Here is a 21,690-nt window from a genome sequence, read left to right as displayed (position 1 = left end):
GGGAATTGCACTGCTGGTAAGAGCAGAGTGCTGTGCCAGTTTATGCAGTGTTGTCTGTGGGTTTTGGTTTTTGCAGTGCCCAGCAGGGAAAGAACACGGAAGGGCAGCTATGCTGCAGTCCCTAAATAGGTGGTTGCATCTTATAAAGCGGTTGTGCATCACTAGCATATGCCATTGCTTTATGGTCGGTGTGTGGGGAAGTCTAACCTCTTGTATCTCCACTGATCCAGTTAAAGGGCCACAGTGCTAGAAGTAGTTGTCGTTTTGCTGTAAAACTCGGCATGCAGTTCCATCTCAGGCAGATATACAAATGATTAGAGTTCTGGTGAGATTAGATGAACAGTCTTGCTACCTGAGGCCATAAAAGTGTTTTCCCCCTTGGCCTATAAAAGGCTCTCAGAGGCTCCTTGTGGGTAGGGACCCCTTCTTCCGCTTCTGTAGAGCTTTTTGACCACTAGACGCCTCTACGATGTAATGAAGGGATTTCACCCCCATTACCAGAGTCTGTGAGGGGCGCATTATTGGGATGTGAGAAGCTGGATGGTCGTATTGATGAATTGCTACTTGGGCCGTTCTGACCAGACTGATATGAAGTGGTGAGACCAGTGAATGCGTGAGGGAATGCACACAAGATGACCAGGATCAGGATGCTCCAGTAGAGAAGATCATCTGATCATCCGACAAGCACAAGCAGCTCCAACTGTTTCATTTCCAGGCACTTGGCTGAAGAGCATTTGGTCTCGTGTCTCCCATTACTTATTCTCCCTTTCAAACCCACCCACTATTGCCTCTGTTTGCAGCGGTGGCATGAACAATGAAACTGGACTGCTACGGAGTGGAACTGGGTTGTCTTCAGCAATTAATCCAGGTTAACTCGGCACTGACGCCCATGGTCATGTCTGGAGACCTGGGGGTTAGCGCCTCAATCCTACCTTTGCTGTGGAGCAGCACACTGCCCCCATTGCTGGTGTGATGGTCTGGGGTGGGGGAAAAGGGGCATCGCATATGACGGGCGGTCACCACTACTAGTGGTATGAGGGACAATGACAGCTCAGCATTATGTTCAGGATATCCTGTAGCCACATATGCTCCTCTCAGGGCGGCTTCCAAGAGGCGGTTTCCAGTAGGATAATGGTCAGCCGCAGACACAAGGGGGTCACAGGAATGTCCCCACAACATTCTCACACTTCCATGGCTGCCCAGTCACCAGACTGATCACCAACAGAACATGTATGGCATGCCAACTTTGACAGCATCTATACTTGCACGATCTAAGGCTCGGTTACAATAAAGGGGGTGAGATATGGCGCAGGATACCATACGGAACCTGCATGTCTCCATGCCTGCCTGTATCGCCTCTTTTATCCAAGCTAGAGCTGGTACAACAGTGTACTGGAACCTCCATACCCATCAGTATCACATCTTGTATCCAAGCTAGAGGCGGTACAACAAGGTACTAGAGCCTCCATGCCCGCCTGTATCACATCTTTTATCCAAGCTAGAGGCGGTACAAGATGTGATACAGGCGGGCATGGAGGCTCTAGTACCCTGTTGGGTCGCCTCTAGCTTGGATACAAGATGTGATACTGATGGGCATAGAAGCTCTAGTACCCTGTTGTACCACCTCTAGCTTGGATAAAACAGGGTACTAGAGCCTCCATGCCCATCAGTATCACATCTTGTATTCACGCTAGAGGTGGTACAACAGGGTACTAGAGCCTCCCTTTTGAGGGGTCAGTTTTCCACAATTAATGATCCTTCTGCTCTTATAATCACTTACCTATATCAGTGTTACACACAGAGAAAGTTATTTTCGATTCTGAAAACTCCTCCTAGGGCAGGGATTGTTTGGACAATGAGTGTATTGGGCATGAAGGCTACATCTTTACCGTGGTGCGACAGTGACAGCCCAAGCCAAACATGATCAGTAAGACAAATGTAACAGGAACTTTGGTTTTTAATTATTTATTTAAAAATATTAACTTCACAAATCAGGAAATTATTATTTTATTTTTTGGAACAGCAACATTAATGTGTACTAATACAGAATACAAGTCTTGAGGGTTTTCTGTGCTCCATAGGACAGCCTCCACCTCTTGCAGCCTCTGCTATACATAATGGGTACACATTGTGGTATGCAGACCAACTAAATCTGCAGAAGTGCTGTATGATCTCACTGCTGGAGGCTCTGCTCACATGGCATAGAGGACTGGACAGCAGCATATGGAGCGACAGTGACTGTTGTGCTGCTCTATGACAGCTGGTGTCCCCTAGAAGAAATGCTTATAGTTGAGGATATCTCCATACATCAAGGACCAGTGTCACATGAGCATACATTTATAGGAATGCGAGATCTGGCCTGACCGCAGGTCTACTGACCCAACCTCACAGCATTAGAGGGGCTTTATGATGCTGTGAGGTCAGGTCACTAACTCTACAGTTGGGCTGAAATACTCTGGTGTAATATGGTTGTGTGAAAACAGCCTCAGTGCGTTCACGCATCGCGGAATTCCTCCAGATCTGCAGCAGATTTCACCCTTTTAATTGGAATCCATTGAAAGGGTGAAATCTGCTGCAGATCTGCACCAAAATCTAGCGATGATGCGGAATCCGTGACCTTTCTGCAATGTGATTGCGGAAGGGCCGTAGATCAGACCGCTCCATTGACTTCAATGGAAACCGTCCACACGGAATCGGCGAAGAAATGGAGCACGCTGTGATTCTTCCTTCACTTGCGGAAACTGCTATTGGTTTCTCCAAGTGTGTAGGAAAAATCGATATCCCATAGCCTGCTATGGGCGCCATTTGTTGTGGATCCGCGGTGCGGACGCTGTGGATTTTGCTAGCAAATATCTGTCCATGGGTAGGAGCCCTTAGGCCATATTTATATGAGCGTGTCCAATTTGGATCCATGAACAAGTGACCCATTTTAACCCTTTGCAATCCATTTTTTGGCTTCATGGTTTCCTAGGGGGCTTTCTCCTTCTGCCATTATACAATGGTGCCACCTGCTGGCTAGAGCCAGTACTGCAGTATGTGACATGCTGGAAAGGCTACTGACAACAGAGCAGCCAGTAACATACAGTAAGAATACCCTGCCGGACGTCTTCCGACATCGGAGCTGTACAGCCTTCAATCAGAATGTCTTTAGACGTCAGACAGTGGATTGGAAAGGGTTAATGTGTGTGTCCATGTAGCAGCAGTCCATATTTTTATGGCCACTGTTTGTTTTTATTTACATGCAAAAAAAAAAACAACTGGGGGCGCAATTGTATTTATTTTTTAGCTAGCATTAGCTGAACAATGATCAATGTAAATAGGAGGATGCACAGATGTCCTCCACCCTCTGTGCTGTCCGATGCAAATACGGGCAGCACACACATGTGAAAATCGCTCGTTTGAATAAGGTCTAATGGTGCAGACGTCGGCGCCTCATTTTCAGGAGTAGCATAAATTGATAGGCCGTGGATTTAAAATCTGCAGAGTCGATTCTGCATGGAATTTTCCTGCACCGTACGGATGGGATTTGATAAATCTCATCCACATGACTCGCACTGTAAAGGTAGGTTCATGCGGCGGAATCCCGGTTCAAAAAGAAGTGGCCAAATCTGCAACTTTCTGCTGAATTTTTCTGTTGAAGATCCGCAAATGTAATTTGCCCTATCAATAGTCAAAATCCGCGTGCCACATTCTAATGCGTAAAATCACATTTTCACAAGAAGGGGCAAGTCAGCTCTTGATGCAGAAACCCTGGTGTCTGCAGCGGCATTCCGCATGTGGATTTTTCCCATTGACAGGGTAAACTGCGCGTACAGATCTGTGCCAAAATGCAGGCGGAATTCGCAGTAGAAAGTTTCACAGCAATTCTGCTGTGCGATATCCTAAGAGCTGCAGATTTTTGATGTGGAAATTTCTCAGCATTTAACCCAAACCTTAAGTCCAATAGAGCATCGCCACATTTAACCCTTTTCAATCCAATTTTGGATTCAGGGTTTCCTAGGGGGCTTTCTCTTTCTGCCATTATACAATGGCGCCATCTGCTGGCTAGAGCCAGTATTGTGGTATGGGACATGCTGGAGAGGCTCCCAACAACACAGTGGCCAGTAATATACAATAAGAATTCCCTGCCGGACGCCTTCCGACATCGGAGCCGTACAGCCTTCAATCAGAATGTCTTTGGACGTCAGACAGTGGATTGGAAAGGGTTAATCTGTGCATGAAATCAGAGGCTCAGCGAGCTCCTGCGCTCCTCTTTGGATGCTCCATTATGGCTCTGTACAAAACCTGATGCTGTAATAATACAGCCATCACCATAGAAGAGGCGGAAGGAAAGATTTCATTATGTTATATTTGCTGTTATCAGAGGGTGAAATTCTAGTCCTGTGTTGAGATCCTCCATGCCTGAGTCCCCATGACAACACTTCCTCTGCTTTCCTGGTACAGTGCTTTCATAGGGATACTTGCTTCATGTCACACAATTACGTGTTCTCTTTCATTTTCTTACAATTAAAGCTGGACTCTGAACTCTTATAAGACTGAGGTACCGTAAGTGCAGGAAATGTTGTCAGGGGGGCACAAACTGTCAGGTGACTTGTAACCTAAACTTATGAATACCTTCCAAAATGATGAAACTATAGAGTACATGAAAGAGCAAGCTTATGTGAATCAGTCTCACAATGGAGAACTCGTCTTCACTGCCGTATCTTAGCTTACAGGAACTTAAAGTTTGTCACTTTCACATCATGCAGCTTTAGTCAGTATTTAGGAACCCCGACTGCTGGCCAGCTGCTTCTGCCTTCTTTGGTTATAGCGCAATGATAATGTAGACTGGTGGCCAGGGATACACCCCAACTAATACGGTCTTCCAAATGGGCTTGTACGTCATCGTATCCTTAGGTAAGGGATGTATTGTTTCTCCGCGCCAACTGGGGGTATAAGGTGACTTATAGACCAAGAAGTTAATGTGGTATGCAAATGCAGAATGGTAAAGTGCCTCTTCAGCGCCACCTATTGGACGGCAGCTTCCCAATAAATCAATGTCAAACCTTCCAACACACTTTCCAACATGACTGGGAATATAAACCAAACCAAGAGAACCATGTGTGGACATCTGTTTTGGGGTTTTTACCCCCCATCCGTGCACTATAGGTTTTTGTTGGATGAAAGGCTTGTGCTGTAGCGCAGTAGTGGTTTTGTTTCTACTTCTGCAGACACTTCTCACCTGGCCAGCCAGAAACCTGCTGCACACTGATGAGGCGCAAAAACCTGAAACAGCTGTCTGCACATGGTTATCATTTCCTTCTGGAGAAGACTCTGGTTTGAGTTATATTCTCACTCATGTTACAAAGTCAGACATTGACTTATAGAGAAGCTACCTTCTAAAAGGTGGGAGATGGTGCAATGCCTCTGTAGCACCATTTGTATACCACTGTACTCTTAATAACTATTACTACAGTGTTTCCCCGAAAATAAGACAGTGTCTTATATAAATTTATGTTCAAAAAGGTTTAACTTTTTTACATGTATAGCTGCCTGGACACTATTTAAATTCACTTTTTTAATTAACTATTAGCAGGGCTTAATTTTGGAGTAGGGCTTCTATTTCAAGCATCCTCAAAAAGCCTGAAAAATCATTTTGCATCCTCAAAAATTCTGGAAAATCATGCTATGTCTTATTTTCAGGGTATGTCTTATTTTCAGGAAAACAGGGTAAGCGGGGGCTGAGAAAACAAGTTTGGCCCTTTTCTATGAGCACTTACTGCCCATCTAACAAACAGTGGAGAATGAGAGTCTCTTTTATATGTTTCTATGCGAACTGCTCAGAAGACAACTAGAAAGACAATTTAGGATCCCTATTACCACATAACCTTTATTCACCTAAAAACCACCTCATTGATCAAAACTACAGATATCTAAACCTTCATCATTTCAGTGAAACAAGATCACTGCTGACAACCAAACACGAGACGTAATCTGCAGTATATATGGGCCTTCTCTAACGTGTTGTCATCAGTGATGTTGTACTAGCGCCACGGAGGTTTAGATATCTGCAGTTTTAATCAACAAAGTGGTTTTTAAACAAATCAATAAAAGGTACAGTTAGTCCCCTACATGCGAACACGTTCCATTCCGGGAGCCCGTTCGCAAGTCCGTTTGTTCGCAAGTCGGAACAAATGGCAGTATGGGGCGGGATCGCGGGTGGATCCCGCTCCATACAACGCCGGGTGCAGGCTGTTCTTACAGCAGGCACCCGGCGGCAGCAGTTCCGACGAGCCGCGCCGCTTGTCAGAACTGTTAACACTTTAAATACCACTCTGACAGCGGTATTTAAAGTGTTAACAGTTCTGACGAGCGGCGCGGCTCGTCGGAACTGCTGCCGCCAGGTGCCTGCTGTAAGAAACAGCCTGCACCCGACGTTCAGGGGGCCCGTACAGCGTCCCACGATGTTATGCGGTTGCTAGGCAGCCGGGGACCTCCTGAAAGGCCCCAGGGCTGCCTATGCAGAGTGCTCATCAAGCACACGGCTTGATAGGCGCTCTGCATAGACAGCCCTAGGGCCTTTCAGAAGGCCCCCTGTTGCCTAGCAACCGCACAGTGTCCCGCGATCTGACCGGACAGGCTTCTATCAGGCTTGATAGAAGCCTGCCCGCTCCCTGCACAGTATGATGTAATGCCATAGCATTACATCATACTGTGCAGAACAGATTGTTCGTATCTAGCGAAATTCGTAAGTCGAATGTTCGCAAGTCAGGGACTATCTGTATGTTTTAATAAGCTCCTAATGCTGCTTTCACATCTGTGCTGGGGATTCCACTTTCCTGTAGGAAAGCGGAATCCCCATGGCCAAATAGTTCCGTCCAGAGGCGGAGCTGAACAGCGCCGGGGGAACCCCATTGACTATAATGGGGTCCTCCCACTTTCCACTGAGCTCCTCTGCTCCTAGGCGTAGAAAAAGTTCATGCAGCGCCTTTTCTTCCGGTACATTCAGCCGCATCTGTGATGTTTCCTCTGGCCGGAGGTTCCGACGCGGATGTGAAACTGGCCTTAGTTGGCTTTCTAGTTGCCTTTTGGGCAGTTTGCATAGAGGTTTATTAGGCCTGGCTCCCTAGGGGTCCTTTTGTCTCTGATGAGTGAAGTTATATTTCTTTTATGACGCTTAGTGTAGACATAACAGAACAAGGATCCTAGTCCATGTGAGCGAGCCGTGTACCGAGGACACCATTACTCCCTCTGCATAGTGTGTAAAACATCTATAGGACAATAGCAGCAAGAACTATTAGCTTTCGGTTTCAATGGTAGCCAGCTTATGTTGAAGTTGTACTGTAGAAGAGCAGTGGACACATTACTACAAGACTATGGCAGCGGATGGACTCTTGTCACTACTGCACTTTCCACAACTTTTAGCTTTCCGGCTTCTAGGACACTCTCCTGTTTTAACCCTTTGCAATCCAATTTTGGATTCAGGGTTTCCTAGGGGCTTTCTCTTTCTGCCATTATACAATGGCGCCACCTGCTGGCTAGAGCCAGTACTGCAGTATTGGACATACTAGAAAGGCCCGCGACAACAGAGCGGCCAGTAATATACAGTAAGAATGCCCTGCTGGATGTCTTCCGACATGAGAAGCTGTACAGCTTTCAATAAGAATGTCTATAGACGTCAGACAGTGGATTGGAAGGGGTTAAAGTGCATTCACACATGGAGGATTGCGTGTGGATTTTATGGAACGGGAAAAATCGGCACCATTTGGTAGAGATTTTGACACGGATCTGCAACAGACGTCACCCCTTTAATTGAAGATCTTAAGGCCGCCTGCACACTAATGTTTTTTTTGCTGCAGAATCCACAGCAAGTACCGTCCATAGCATGCTATGGAAAAACGCTTTTTCCTGCACGCTTGTGGAAACCTATTGTGCTTTCTGCGAGCAGAGGAAAAATCGCAGTATGCTCCATTTTTGCGTGGATTCCGCGCAGACGGCTTTCATTGAGGTCAATGCAAGCCGTCCGCCCCATTAACATAGCGGACAGGCCGCGGATCCCGTGTCATTGCCTAGCGACGCTGCAGGAAAAATAAACATTTGAGAAAAAAATCTGTACCACGCATGTCCGACGGCGGCTTGTTGTGGGCTCCCGTGTGCGGAATCTCTGCCATGTGCAGGCAACCTAGATCTGTGTCAAAATCTGCACCAAATCTGCTATGTGCAAACGCACCCTTAGGGTATAAATCAAGCAGACAACCTAGCCTAAGGTAACTTCCACATGTGTAGCGGGGGTTCTGTTTTCATGCTCTGAGAGAGAAGGAAAGGAGAATCCTCTTATCGAACGGGATTGTCTTATGACTGAACTGAACACCGCCGAATGGACTCTATTGACAATAATGGGGGCCATTCCGCTTCTGGTTGGCTGGTTGGTATTTTTCTGGAAAAAAAGCACTATTTCTTCTGGTATTTTGCAGCACTATTTCTTCCAGAGGTTCCAGTGTAGATGTGAACCCGGCCTAAGGCTTTATCACTCAGGCCCCCTGTGCATCTACTGAACAAACTTAGGGCAATCTAGGGCAGCAGTGGGGGAGCTTTGTATACCCAAGGAGGTGGATCAAGAATGCACTACACCGCCCTTAGCCCCAATAGCTTGTCTATGGGGGAACACAGATTAATTAGGAAAGTGTTAAAAGCAGAAAATTAATTTTCCCCTAAAAGTGCACCCTGTCCGTCAAGGATGCTTTAGGCAACTGCTTACTCTATCTTCTTTTTTTTCTTGACCCCTAACTACAGGGTTATTGTGTCTCAATGCATTAACATTTAGTGTTAATCAGGGGCGTAAGGAAAGGCTCAGGGGCCCTGATGCAAAAGGTGAGCTGGGCCCCCCTCTATCTGTATCTGTACCCGTACCCATACCTAAACTATGCTGCACAGAGGCATAACTTGAAGCTTCTGGGCCCCAATGCAAAACCTGCAACAGGGCCCCCAACTATAATGCTTTATTCATAGTACTGGGCTCCCTATATGGAGAAGAGAGGCCTTATGGCCCCCTAAGGCTCCTGGGCCCGAGTGCAACCGCATCCCCTGTACCCTCTATAGTTACGCCCCTGGTGTTAATGTCAAGCATGGGATTGGAGCCCGTTCCATGAGGACATATTCCCCTAACAGTCTTGCTTATGTGGAGGCTATAGAGCCTCATGGAGGTGGCACACAGACTGCAGTGAAGCCCATCCACTGCCATATGGCTCATTGTGCTTGAGTCCTTAAAGGGCTTATCCCAAGATAGATTTTTATGACTATCTATAGGATAGGTAATAAAACTTTGATCGGTGGGGGTCTCCCTGCTGAGACCCCTATTAATCCCTAGAACGAGGTTCTCCTCTTCACTGCAGACTCACTGCACCCCTCACAGTGAAGAGGAGATTTAATAAAGGACGATATGATACTAAGGATAGATCATCAATATTTCAGTCCTAGAAAACCTCTTTCATTGTTAGATGAACCTTCATTCTTCAGTCTTTTCTCATCAGGCAATTAAAGCAGTGAGCGCGCTGATATAATCTATACATACACAACACAAGGTCTTATGAAATAGGTACAAAACCCAAGACCGCCTGGAGGGTTGCCAGAGTTTGGGACTATCCAGGTGCTATTTACAAAGATGATAGGCTAGAATTGTGCAAATAATGCACCAGTTTGCTCTGCACGTGTCTAGAAAGGCAACTGTTCAGACTATTTGGCTTGTTTACTGCTGGGCCAGATTCTCGCTGTTGGCAAAAAATACAGCTGAGAATGTAGCCCATATATATGGCTGTGTAAGTTATGTTGCATAAATCAGTAGAACATGCAAATACATGATACTATGTAATATATCCTATTAGGGGAAAGTGCCACTTCCTCACCCTACAGCAGCCTGGCGTACCCCCTCTACCCGCAGGCTCTCCGTAACCCCATATAACCAGCCATCTATATTTTCCCTGTAGTGAAACGCTGGAGGGAAATTCATGCTAGAACTGATGCCATAGTTTTCTATATGATTGTTCATTACATCTGGCGTATCCGTTTTGATGCCTCCCTGCACCGAACAAAAAAATTGTGCATGCAGTGTTTTTTAGCCCAGCTACTTCAGGCTCCGACGGCCGGAATGGCGCACAAATGTAGTCAGTGGTGTCCTAAAACAAGTGGCCGTACACAACGGATGCAAACCCAGCCCAAATGTTAAGGAACCCAATTAGTCACTCACCCTGAAAAGATGTGTACACAGTAATACTGTACAGTAAATAGCGGGCAGGGAGGAGGGGGAAGCGGCTGCAGTGTCTCTCTGTGCATGCTGCGAGAGGGGAGAAGATGCAAAAGTGCGAAGACATCTAATTGGCATAAAGTGCTAAGCAGGGTACTATCATCATACCAGGAGAAATCATACACTCAGCAGAACCCCTAAAACATGTTCGACACAGTTTCTGTCTGCACTACATCTAAGGAGAACAATATGGCTACCTTCTGGTGTATGTGGGTCTTGAGCAATGTTGATTCGGATCACTATGGGTCCGCCAACATCAGTGAGGCCTGCCATCTCTACAGGTTTGCCTGGTGCTGATGTCAGCCCTGAATGGCACCGCTTTGGGGCCCTTTTTACAAGGGATGATCTGTCGGAAGCAGTTGCCCCACAGGTTGTCCCAGCAGTCATCGCTCCTGTGCTTTTACACAGGAAGCTCAACGTTCAGTAAATGGAGCAAAGCGGGCCGGCGATGGACTGCCAGTTCACACGGGTCGATCATCGTTCGGTTCTAATGCGTGCATAAACATGAACGTATTGAGTCGTGGATGCGGAGATCTGAACGATTTAGCGGCCCGTGTAAAAGGGCCATTACATAAATCTACCTCTTTGTTTACATAGCAAGATTCTGACGTTCATGTACTTCCCAACTGTGTGCATTAGAGTCTACTGATGAGGGGCACTTCCCCTAAAAAGACTTATGGGCCATTTACATGGGACGATTATCGCTCAATATTCGTTCAAATGAACCAAACTGGGCGATAATCATTCAGTGTAAATGCTAAAAACTCATTTACTATTCGTTCACTAATAGAAGGTGAAGCGCTGAGCGAGAAGCTAACGATCCACCGGTGAAGTCTGTCAGTCTAAACGCTCTGTACAACCGCTAACGACCATAGCGGTGACATCAGGCCTTGTGCAGTCGTTTAGACAAATGTCGTCACGTGTAAAAAGAGCATAATTCTTTAGCAGCACAACATGTGGGGAATTCTCCACCCTGCGAGCTGATATGGCAAGTGGAACTAGCTAAATACCTCCAAGCTTCACCCCATCGCTGGTAGGATAAGGAGTCAGCATCTGCTCACTAAATGCCTTCCTTTCTTCTTCCAGGTGTTTGTATAGGATGGGTCTCTTGTGTTGCAGTCTACAGATTGCTAGGATGAGCTTGGCTTGCCGGACTTGTTTAGCTCCTTGTATGTAACAGGTCCGTGCAGCCTTCCTGCAATGCACTGTGTTGGGCATTGGGGGCGGTATCTTCGCGCTTACATCTCTAGGAGTGAAACGATGAGGTAAGAAGAAAACCTTCTTGTGACCTTTTTGGACCACAAGAAGGGGAAGAAAGCTACTAAAGGTGCCTTCACACAGAACTATCAGTCAGTTAGCTCGGAAAAGTCCTTAGAAGTTTACGAACAGTCGTTCGCTTTTACACAGAACGATGTTTATTAAGGCCCATCGTCCAAGAAATCGTTCAAACGAGCGAAAGGGAATGACAATCGTTCAGCGGACACACGGCCACTTTTCGTTCGCCTCTTATTTTCTACAGGCATAAAAATCGTCGTTGCTCGTTGACTTATCGTTTGGTTTAGATACGGGTCGTTCAGTCCCTCTCAGTCACTTATAGGGTGATGTGAACAACTGAATGATTTCTCGTTTGAACTAGCTAACGATGTATCTAACCGTCTAAACAGAACTAGGACATCGTTTGTTCATTCCAACAAGAAATCAGCTCGTCTAAACAGATGCTTCGTTGCTTGCCAAGATAGAATTCATAGAGGGGATCTCCATGTAAATTTGTTCACAAGTCGTTCAAATCAGGGGTGTAACTAAAGGCTCAGGGGCCCTGATGCAAATCGTGAGCTGCCCCTTCCCCCGCTATCTGTACCTGTACCCATACCTAAACTATGCTGCACAGAGACATAACTTGAAGCTTCTGGGCCCCAATGCAAAACCTGTAACAGGGCCCCCAACTATAATGCTTTATTCATACTACTAGGCTTACTATATGGAGAAGAGAGGCCTAATGGGCCAACTAAGGCTCCTGGACCCGGGTGCAACCGCATCCCCTGCACCCTCTATAGTTACACCCCTGGTTCAAATACAAACAACTGACTTTACACCGGATGACTTTTGATCAGCCAGCGACTACTATTCTGATAAACTGAAACGAAACTACTAACGACTTATCGCTCATCACGACGATCGTTAGAATTAGCTCTTTCAGCGATTACTCGGCTGATAGTTGTCCCGTGTAAAGGTATTTTAACTCATCAATTGCCTGCTAGATTAAGCAAGCAATCTCTGGTGCATACCAAGCCCTAGCCTCCCTGTTCCTTAGGCCACTATTCCACTAAGATCTATGTCAACTAGTTTCACGGAACGATCTTCTGCTTCTATAGAACAGTTCTGTGGTGTGGTGGCCTGTTGGTCCACATCTCGAAGATACTCAAAAGCAATTGTCCGTGAGTGATCAATTTTGTGGTCTTTGGCGATTGTCCCTCCCTACGGGATTACTTGCCATATTTCCCTTCCCATGTGGTGTGGCTATGGAACGTAAGGAACGTTTAGAATGTAAATCTGTTTTCCTTAGTCCCGTCAGCCACACAAGGCTCCTTCCCATGAATAATTAGTTCGTCAGACCACCAATAAACATAATACACAATGGGGGTGGTGCTGGGAGCTCTTTATATGGTCTCAGGTTTGAACAAAAGTTCCACCTGTCCTATCAGCTCGCAGGGCGGAGGATTCCCCATATATTGTGCTGCTGATGGGACTAAATAGAAAATAGAATTCACATTCCACAACTACATGGGTTCCATATTTCTGCGTACGGTAAAGCACAGACACCTGACATATATTCCAAGTACTAAAATGAAGGATTAACATTTTATGGTTCAAATAAAGTGAACATCATATAATATGGCTGCATTTGTCTTGAGGTCGTTTTCTCGTGTTTTTCACGATATTTAATAAAAGGTTATCTGTATTGGTAACTTTGATAATAGATAAAAATAAACTTTTACTAAACATACCCTCATGTGTAATAATGTGCATGCGTTGCTACCGAGCCGTGGAGGAGAGCGCGCTATAAAAAGTATCATTTCTAGCGATGAGCGAGGCTCGCTCCAGTAACGGACCTTACCGAGCGTGCTCGCTCATCTCTAATCATTTCAGGTATTTATAGAGCAGATTTTCTGCTTTTTTTTTTCATCTTTCCTATTTAAAATATATAATGTTTCTATTTTCCATCATAAATTAAGAAGCTCCAACCTCGATATCTGAAAATAAAGGATTCCACCTGGTAGAATTGTGCCATCAGATAGAACTCTCACCGAATGTTGCATGCAAGTGGTTCTGTGAAAGCCTCTACCCTACACCCCGACGTCAGCTTAGTTCCAGCATAAAGCGAATGTCCATCTTCTTGCACCGCCTCATTTGTACATATAAAATGATGTGCTGATTAATTTCCTAAAGTCTCTTTATAGCAGCCAAATCACTTCTTAGGGCCCCTTTACACTGAAGATTAGCATTCAGATTCTACCTGGATTGTGACAATCTATCCTCCCATGTAAACAGCCAGTAGCTCATCTATTAACGACTGCCTGTTTACTGTGAACGGAAGAGAACTCCGGCTCGCTCCGTCTGCCTTCACTGAGCAATCGATCGTTGGGATCAATGTCAGGCACTTAAATGACCAATATTCGTCCCATGTAAAAAGACCTTTAGATACAGACTAGAGATGAGCGAGTAGTGCCTTAGCCGAGTATCCTCCCGCTCGTCTCTAAAGATTCGGGGGCCGGCGGGGGCGAGGAGTGGCGGGGGAGAGCAAGGAGGAACGGAGGGGAGATCTCTCTCTCTCCCTCTCTCCCCCCCGCTTCCCGCCCCAACTCACCTGTCACCCGTGCCGCCCCCCGAATCTTTAGAGACGAGCGGGGAGATGCTCGGCTAAGGCTCTACTCGCTCGAGTAATGTGCTTTAGCGAGCATACTTGATCATCTCTAATACAGACTTAAGCCTTCAGGATCAAAGATTTTTCGTTCAGCTTTTTAATGCGCTAAGCCCCAAAGCTCCCCCTAGTGGAGGCTTCCAGAATGTTTGTAATGTTTTATATTTAGGTCTATGCAGGACGTTTGGAGCTTAACCACTATAAAGGTATATTGAGAAATGAATCAGCACAGAATTCAGTACTTATTTAGATTGAAGAACCAAAATGGTGATCAAGGGTGGACATTCCCTTTAAATAAAAGTGCACTCAGTGATAAAAGATAAACCACAGATAATCTACTATAGAACTCAATATCTAAACCCATCGATTATGTAAAATGCAGATGCAGTGCCTGAAGTCCGTGGTGGATGAATGTGTCCATGCTGTGTAATGGATTATGACATTTAGGAGCAGTACAGAAAATTCAATATACGCTATACAGCACTGCATTGTGTCAGACGGGACATCTGGGCCCATATACCGCACATGAGCTGACGGCAGGCAACATGTCCATAAATCTACAGTAGGATGCTTGGTGTCCGCGTAATAATATATCATTTCTAAATAAAGCTGAATCAATGATGTCATCACCATCAAATTATAAAAATAGTATCTACAATTCAGTCAGTGTTTCCTTTATCTAAATATTTAACACTATGTTACTTACCTGTTGCTTTTCTTATTTTTATGAAAAATATATAAAACAAATCTGTTTTTAAATTTGTATCTTAGGATTTTAAAAGCCTTCATTAAAATGAAAGTCTGCACTTTGTTTTTTGTCTCTCTAGCTCTATAATTGCTGGGTCTTTGTTTTTTAAACAATGTTTCAAATTCCCTGCATAGAAAAAAAATTCTGGCTGTCTACAGCGGCCACTAGGGGGAGATTAGGATTTACCGCATACAAGTTATACGTTGACCTCCATAATAACACAGTATGCAGTAAGCTCCTGAGCTCCCCCTTGTGGTGGTTGCATGCAGACAGCATTCTATAAATTAGCTATTAGTTGGGAAGCAGGGGATTTGGATTCTGTGTCATAAAAACAAAGCTCCAACCTGTATAAAGGTATATTATAGAATTAATCATTACTGAATGTTAGACATAAAAATGACAATGTCTTAAAGGAGTTGTACACCTCTGTACTATCGATGACCTACCGAATTCACTGCAAAGGCGTACGTATCATAGAGGGAGATCAAACAGCTGCTATGGGGCCCACGGCAAGAGGGGGCCCTGTGATATTTGGTTTAATTCCCTTTTTTTAGTAGGTGACTGGAACCAGTGCCGGACTTCCTTCTTCTGAGGAGCTGAATTACTGAAAATAGGGGAAACTGAGAAATGTCCTAAGGATCATGGAAAGGGAGTGGAGGGGAAAATGAGCACCAGACCCTTCAGTCCTGGGTGCCAAAATCATTCAACTTTAAAAGGGGCATTGTCCTCCTGTTCAAACACTATAAACTATGTTATGGGGCTCATAGGTGATGGAATGGGGAGCTATGTTTCATACTAACCGGACACCTGGTTCAAGCAATATGTCCCCGTGTGTACACAGCATGATGCTTTCTGCTCGCACATCTCCTATAGAGATTAATGGGGGATGTGTGTACAGAAAGAGTCAAGCTCAGGGCCACAGCAATGGAAAGGGGCATCCAGTGAGTCAGAAAGATGGCTCCCCAGACTCCCCATTCCATTACCTTTGAGCACCATAATGTAGTTTATTGGTCTCAAATGTGATGACAGTGTCCTTTTAATAAGCGGCCCATTTTTGATTTTTGTCATGAGGCTCCCTCTCTTCTATTTACGCCAATGATTCAATAAAGCTCTGCCTGCATTACCACCCAGGGCGCTGCAATACGCCTGGAGTGATCTGCTTCCTGCTCTGTACACATTGACAGCCATTGAGAGAATAGCTGATTGGCTGAGGTCATCAATAGTATAGAAGTAGACAACCCCTTTAAGATGGACATTCACGTTAAATGTGTGATTGCTTCTGGTAGTGCATTCAGCACTTTGGAAATACTTTATTATAGTCTAAGGAGGACACATGACCAATCTGGATCATTGGACCACTGGCTGTAGGTCCTCTATACACCATAATCCAAGTTCTAATGCAGGTGATTTAGCGCAATTTTCGTAGCGCACAATACCCATGAAGCTTAGCGAATGATAAATACTCTCTATATAACATTTGTATATGACACCCAAATAATTATTAAAAAACAACTGGTCAATGGTCATCATTTTCTCCCCTGTAAGGTAAACATGCAGGAGTGTGCGGTTCTTTAAAGCAATACTAAAGAAAGTTTTTCTGTTTTCTATGTTGGCCTATAGGGGAAGATCTGTGCCTAGAAATATTTTCAATTGCCTGTATCTAAATAATAGCTTATTTACATTACCTTCTAACGATTCCATGCAGGTAACGAATATTCAGTGCTAAGGTTGAGATCTGATCTTGTCCTTGGCCCTAAATATACAGCTCTTATACAAAACTTTTGCAATAGGACCTTGTGCACGAACCATTAGGGTGCTATTACACGGGCAGAGAAATGCTGATTGCGAATAGCACCTGGACACATCATAGAGATTGAACTGCCGAGTCCAAGTGCCCGTCGCAATCATCATAGCTCCTGTGTCTTGCAGGTGAGAAGCACCCTTGGACTAGCAGGAGTCCCAGAGAACAGTCGTAGCGCTACTTGAAGTTTGCAACTTTTTAGCTAGTCACATCGTGAGTGGAGAAAATTTACTGTCGTGTGATTGGTTAAAAAGCTGCACATGCCAAGTAGAACCAGACGCCTGCAAACTTCTTTCTTGGGAGTTGATTATTGGGCAATGATTGCCACCCTCCTCTCATAGACCAGCATAGAAAAAAAACAAGAAAAGGTCACTTTTAGGGACATTTCACACGGGCAGTATTAGCCCCCAAGACACAATGCAACATGCGGTAAATTCTCCACCAAAGTCTGTAGAGGTACCTGGGGATTGTAATGCAGAATCTGAACATGGTTTAAGTCTACCTGCAATTCCGCTTCAAAATCCGATTTTGGTAGGGAATTCCGCTACAGCAGCTTAGGTTTCGTCTTGTGGTGCGTTCTGGAGGAATAATTCCATCCATGTGAAAGGTCACTATTAGTACAACATATAGGACACTTCTTAGGCAATGAAGTAACCATTTCCCATAGTGCTATTCTCTATGAATCCGTTAGAATTTCTTACTTATTTCACTCCATACTTTTTCTGCCGCTGTATAGATAGGCAATATGTGTAGAAAAGGTGTGTTCAGAAAAGTAAAAGTGCATAGGCATGGCAAACGAGTGTCTAGAGGAGAAGAGAAGGGGAACTTGTGAAACTCCCATCAGTAATCCCACTATCACATCTGTCTTTTTACAAGGATTTGCCTTCATGTGATTAGGTGCAAAACTGAACTTTCTTCTGGACTTTTATCCGCATCTCTGGATTTTTTTCTTGTTTTACCACCTGCAAAAGAGAAAGGTAACCGTGTTCATTGCTTTTTACGACCACATTATAGCTATATACTAGAGATGAGCGAACGTACTCATTTAGGGCGATTTCGCAATCGAGCACCGCTTTTTCCGAGTAACTGACAACTCGGGCGAAAAGATTCGGGGGGTGGCGTGGTTGAGCGGGGGGGGGGGGTAGCAGTGGGGAACAGGGGGAAGCTCTCTCTCTCCCCCCACTCCCCTCTGCAACCCCCCACTCACCCCCGGCGCCCCCCTGAATCTTTTCGCCTGAGTAGTCAGTTACTCGAAAAAAGCGGTGCTCGATTGCGAAATCGCCCTAAACGAGTACGTTCGCTCATCTCTACTATATACCTTGCTGTTTCTGATGCCATGACATACATTGTTCTACTCATGTTACTTCCTGTGGTTTACAGTTGCCTAGTTTACTACCGTGTTTCCCCGAAAGTAAGACAGTGTCTTACTTTCTTTTTATCCCCAAAAGCCCCACTATGTCTTACTTTCGGGGTATGTCTTATAATAAAAAAAAATCATTACTCACCTCCCCCGGCGTTCTGTTGCGGTCCGGCAGGATGTCGCTCGCTCCTCGTCCCCGGCGCAGCATTGCTTTCTGAATGCGGGGCTTGAAATCCCCGCCTCCAGAAAGCTAATACACACGCCGTCAGCCAGTTACAGCCATTCAATGACAGCATTGAATGGCTGTGATTGGCTGAAGGCGCACGTGGCTTCAGCCAATCACACTATTCAATGACATCATTGAATGGGTGTGATTGGCTGAAGCCACGTGCGCCTTCAGCCAATCACAGCCATTCAATGATGTCATTGAATAGTGTGATTGGCTGAAGCCACATGCGCCTTCAGCCAATCACAGCCATTCTGTAACTGGCTGACGGCGTGTGTATTAGCTTTCTGGAGGCGGGGATTTCAAGCCCCCGCATTCAGAAAGCAATGCTGCGCCGGGGACGAGGAGCGAGCGACATCCTGCCGGAGCGCGACAGAACGCCGGGGGAGGTGAGTAATGATTTTTTTTTTTCTATGGTATGTCTTACTTTCGGGCTACAGCTTACATTGGCCGACCCCCCTGACACCCCCGATACGTCTTACAATCGGGGGTGTCTTACTATCGGGGAAACACGGTAGCAGCACTGAGGGAATCCACCTGTGCTAAAGGTAAATCATGAACGCTATCTTTTCTCCTTAGGGAGAGCACCTAGAAGGTGATTGGGTGAGGAGACTTATAAGGCCATTCATGTTCCTATGAGTAATATGCAAATAAGGGAGATGGAACAACTCTTCTGCAGCACCACCTACTGGAAGGCAGCATTCCTGCAAGTCAATGTTAGACTCTTTATACAGGCCTTGTAACAATGACTGGGAATTATTCCATCTCTCTTATTTTCAAAGATAAATCAGAAACACTAGGATGATAGTTACACTCAGCAGATCTGTTGAACAAATTTCTACAGCTCTACCAAACATCTGAATGGGGCTTGGAGATGAATGGGACATACGCATGCTGCAGAAACAAGCCAATTCAGATGTATGGAAAGGATTTTTCAGTCTCAGAAATTCTGTATCAAATTTTTTGTGTGTGAATATACTGTACCTTCACCCCTTAACGCTATAGGACGTACATTTATGTCCTGCAGCGTTAAGGTATGTATGAAGGGAGATCGCGCGGCGATCTACCATCATACATCGTGGGAGACGACTGTTTCTTACAGCCGGCACCCGGTGGCAACAACTTTGATCAACCGTGCATCTGAATGGAACTGTTAGCCCTTTAAATGCCACTGTCAATTCTGACTGTGGCATTTAAATCCCTCAAACGATGTTTGGGAGTCCCATACGGCCCCCCGTGATAAGATTGCAAGGAGCCGTGTGGGTGTCATGGCAGCAGGGGGTCTTCTGAAAGGCCCCAGGGCTGTCCTGGCAAAATGCCTATCAAGCCATCAAGGTGGGGTGGCTTGATAGACTGCCTGTGTGATCGCAGTATGATGTAATGCTATGGCATTACATCATACTGCATGAGCGATCAAAGCATCGCAAGTTATTGTCACCTCTGGGAACTAAAAAAAAGTAAATATAAGATTAAGAAAGTTTTACTAATTATATAAAAAGAAAAAACTAATAAAAGTTTAAATCACCCCCCTTCTGCCATATTTATAATAAAAGAATCCAACTCATAAAACAAAAATACATATTTGGTATCGCCCATCCAGTCTATCAAAGTAATGCATTATTTACCTTGCATCGGGAATGTCGTCCCCAAAAAAAAAATAAAGCCAGAAATGCACTTTTCTGTTAACCCTATCTCCAAGAAAAAATGCAAACTACAGGACGTCCTGCAACAAATGAGCCCTCGCACAACTGTGTCGATGGAAAAATTAAAAAAGCTATTGCGCGCAGAAGATGGCGTCAAAAAATAATTTAAAATAAATGTCTTTAAAAAAAATAAAAGTAGTACAGCAAAAAAAAAAAACTATACAGGTTTGGTATCAGAGCAATCGTACTGACCCATAGAACAAAGTTATCATGTCATTTTTGTTGCAGTTTGTGCGCCGAAGAAACAAGATGCACAGGAAGATGGCAGAATTTAGTTTTTTTTTTCATCTTACTCCACTTAGAATTTTTTAAAAGTTTTTCAGTACATTATATGGTACATTAAATAATACAACTCGTCACGCAAAAAACAAGCCCTCTTACAGCTACATCGATGGATAGATAAAAGAGTAATGATTTTTAGAGTTGAGCGAACGTACTATGCCGAGCTTGATGCTCGTTCGAGTATTAGCATACTCGATGGTGCTCGGTACTTGAGCGAGCATTAGGCTGTGTTCGACCCCGCCCCAGTTTTGACCCCTCCCTGCTGCGACGTGTCAGTTTTGACTCCTCCCTGCTGCGACACTGCGCACGACATTGACAGTTTGTGGAGAGAGAGAAAAAAAAAGGAAAAAAGTTCAACAGCCATCCAAAAATGCTCGAGTCTCCCATTGTAGTCAATGGGGTTCGTTACTCGAATAGAGCTCTCGAATATTACGAAAAGCTTGACTCGAATAACGAGGACCCGAACATTTGGGTGCTCGCTCATCTCTAATTATTTTTTTTAAAGGGGGGAGGAAAAAACGAAAATGGAAAAAAAAGGCCGCTTCATTAAGGGGTTAAAAGTACAGAACCAATTAAAAATAGCAAAGGAAATAGAAACACTATGGGGTGTCATTTTTGCAGGACACCATATTGCTGTTATTTGCAACAAATTTGTCATAGCGTCATACGTTGATGATAAATTAGTTTGCATCTTTCAATATGTCTAGAGTTGTCTAGAGGGTGAGATTGCGTCAAATTTTGTGGCTTTAAAAAGAAAAAAAAGTCTTAAGGGGAACCTGTCACCTTGGAACAGCATACTAGAAACCATAAAAAGGTAAATAAATTATACATTAAACTAGGTTTTTGATACTCACCCTCTCCACCATTCCCATGGTGGTCCCTGGTAAAGTCCACATGTAAATACCGTATGAAAATTTGACTTTTTTCAGCGCACTGCCATAGACTTTGGAGTGCACGCACAGACCGTGTGCAGACTTCACCAGGGGACAGCGTGGGGACGGGGAAACAGGCGAGTATAAAAAATGCACCCCTGGCTCCCCATCACCTCCCTGAACAGCACCATAACTTAGTTTATGATGCTTTCCAAAGTGACAGCTTCCCTTTAACTCAAGTCATGCATCTAATGTTAAAGGTGTTATGCCCATTGTAATACATATTGACTATCCAATCAGTGGGAGTCTAACTGCTGAAACCTCCACCAGTCAGGAGAATGAGGGTCTCATATACCACCTAGTGAATGGAGTGGCTGCTGCCACTCCATTAATTTAAATAAGGAGTTTGCTGAATGCTTAAACTCAACTATCTTCGGCAGTCATGACCATCGCTCCATTCATTCGGGTACCTTCAAGAGCTCCATTCTTGTGATTAGTGA

General features: G+C 44.8%; 1 protein-coding gene across 1 annotated transcript in view; it reads right to left on the bottom strand.

Moving 5' to 3' along the window:
• Positions 1 to 16,849: 16,849 nt before the first annotated feature.
• The window catches only part of CNNM1 (cyclin and CBS domain divalent metal cation transport mediator 1), a 46,615-nt gene continuing 41,774 nt past the window's right edge, over positions 16,850 to 21,690 (bottom strand). The window contains exon 12 of the mRNA XM_066601690.1: positions 16,850 to 17,709. Coding sequence (XP_066457787.1) covers positions 17,633 to 17,709 — 77 coding nt within the window. The 3' untranslated portion in view covers positions 16,850 to 17,632. The remainder of the gene's footprint in view (positions 17,710 to 21,690) is intronic.

This window comes from Eleutherodactylus coqui, chromosome 4 (genome assembly GCF_035609145.1).
Source record: "Eleutherodactylus coqui strain aEleCoq1 chromosome 4, aEleCoq1.hap1, whole genome shotgun sequence".
In the NCBI taxonomy this organism is placed as follows: domain Eukaryota; kingdom Metazoa; phylum Chordata; class Amphibia; order Anura; family Eleutherodactylidae; genus Eleutherodactylus; species Eleutherodactylus coqui.
The sequence above is the reverse complement of the archived record's forward strand: the minus strand, read 5'-3'. Positions and strand labels throughout refer to the sequence as shown.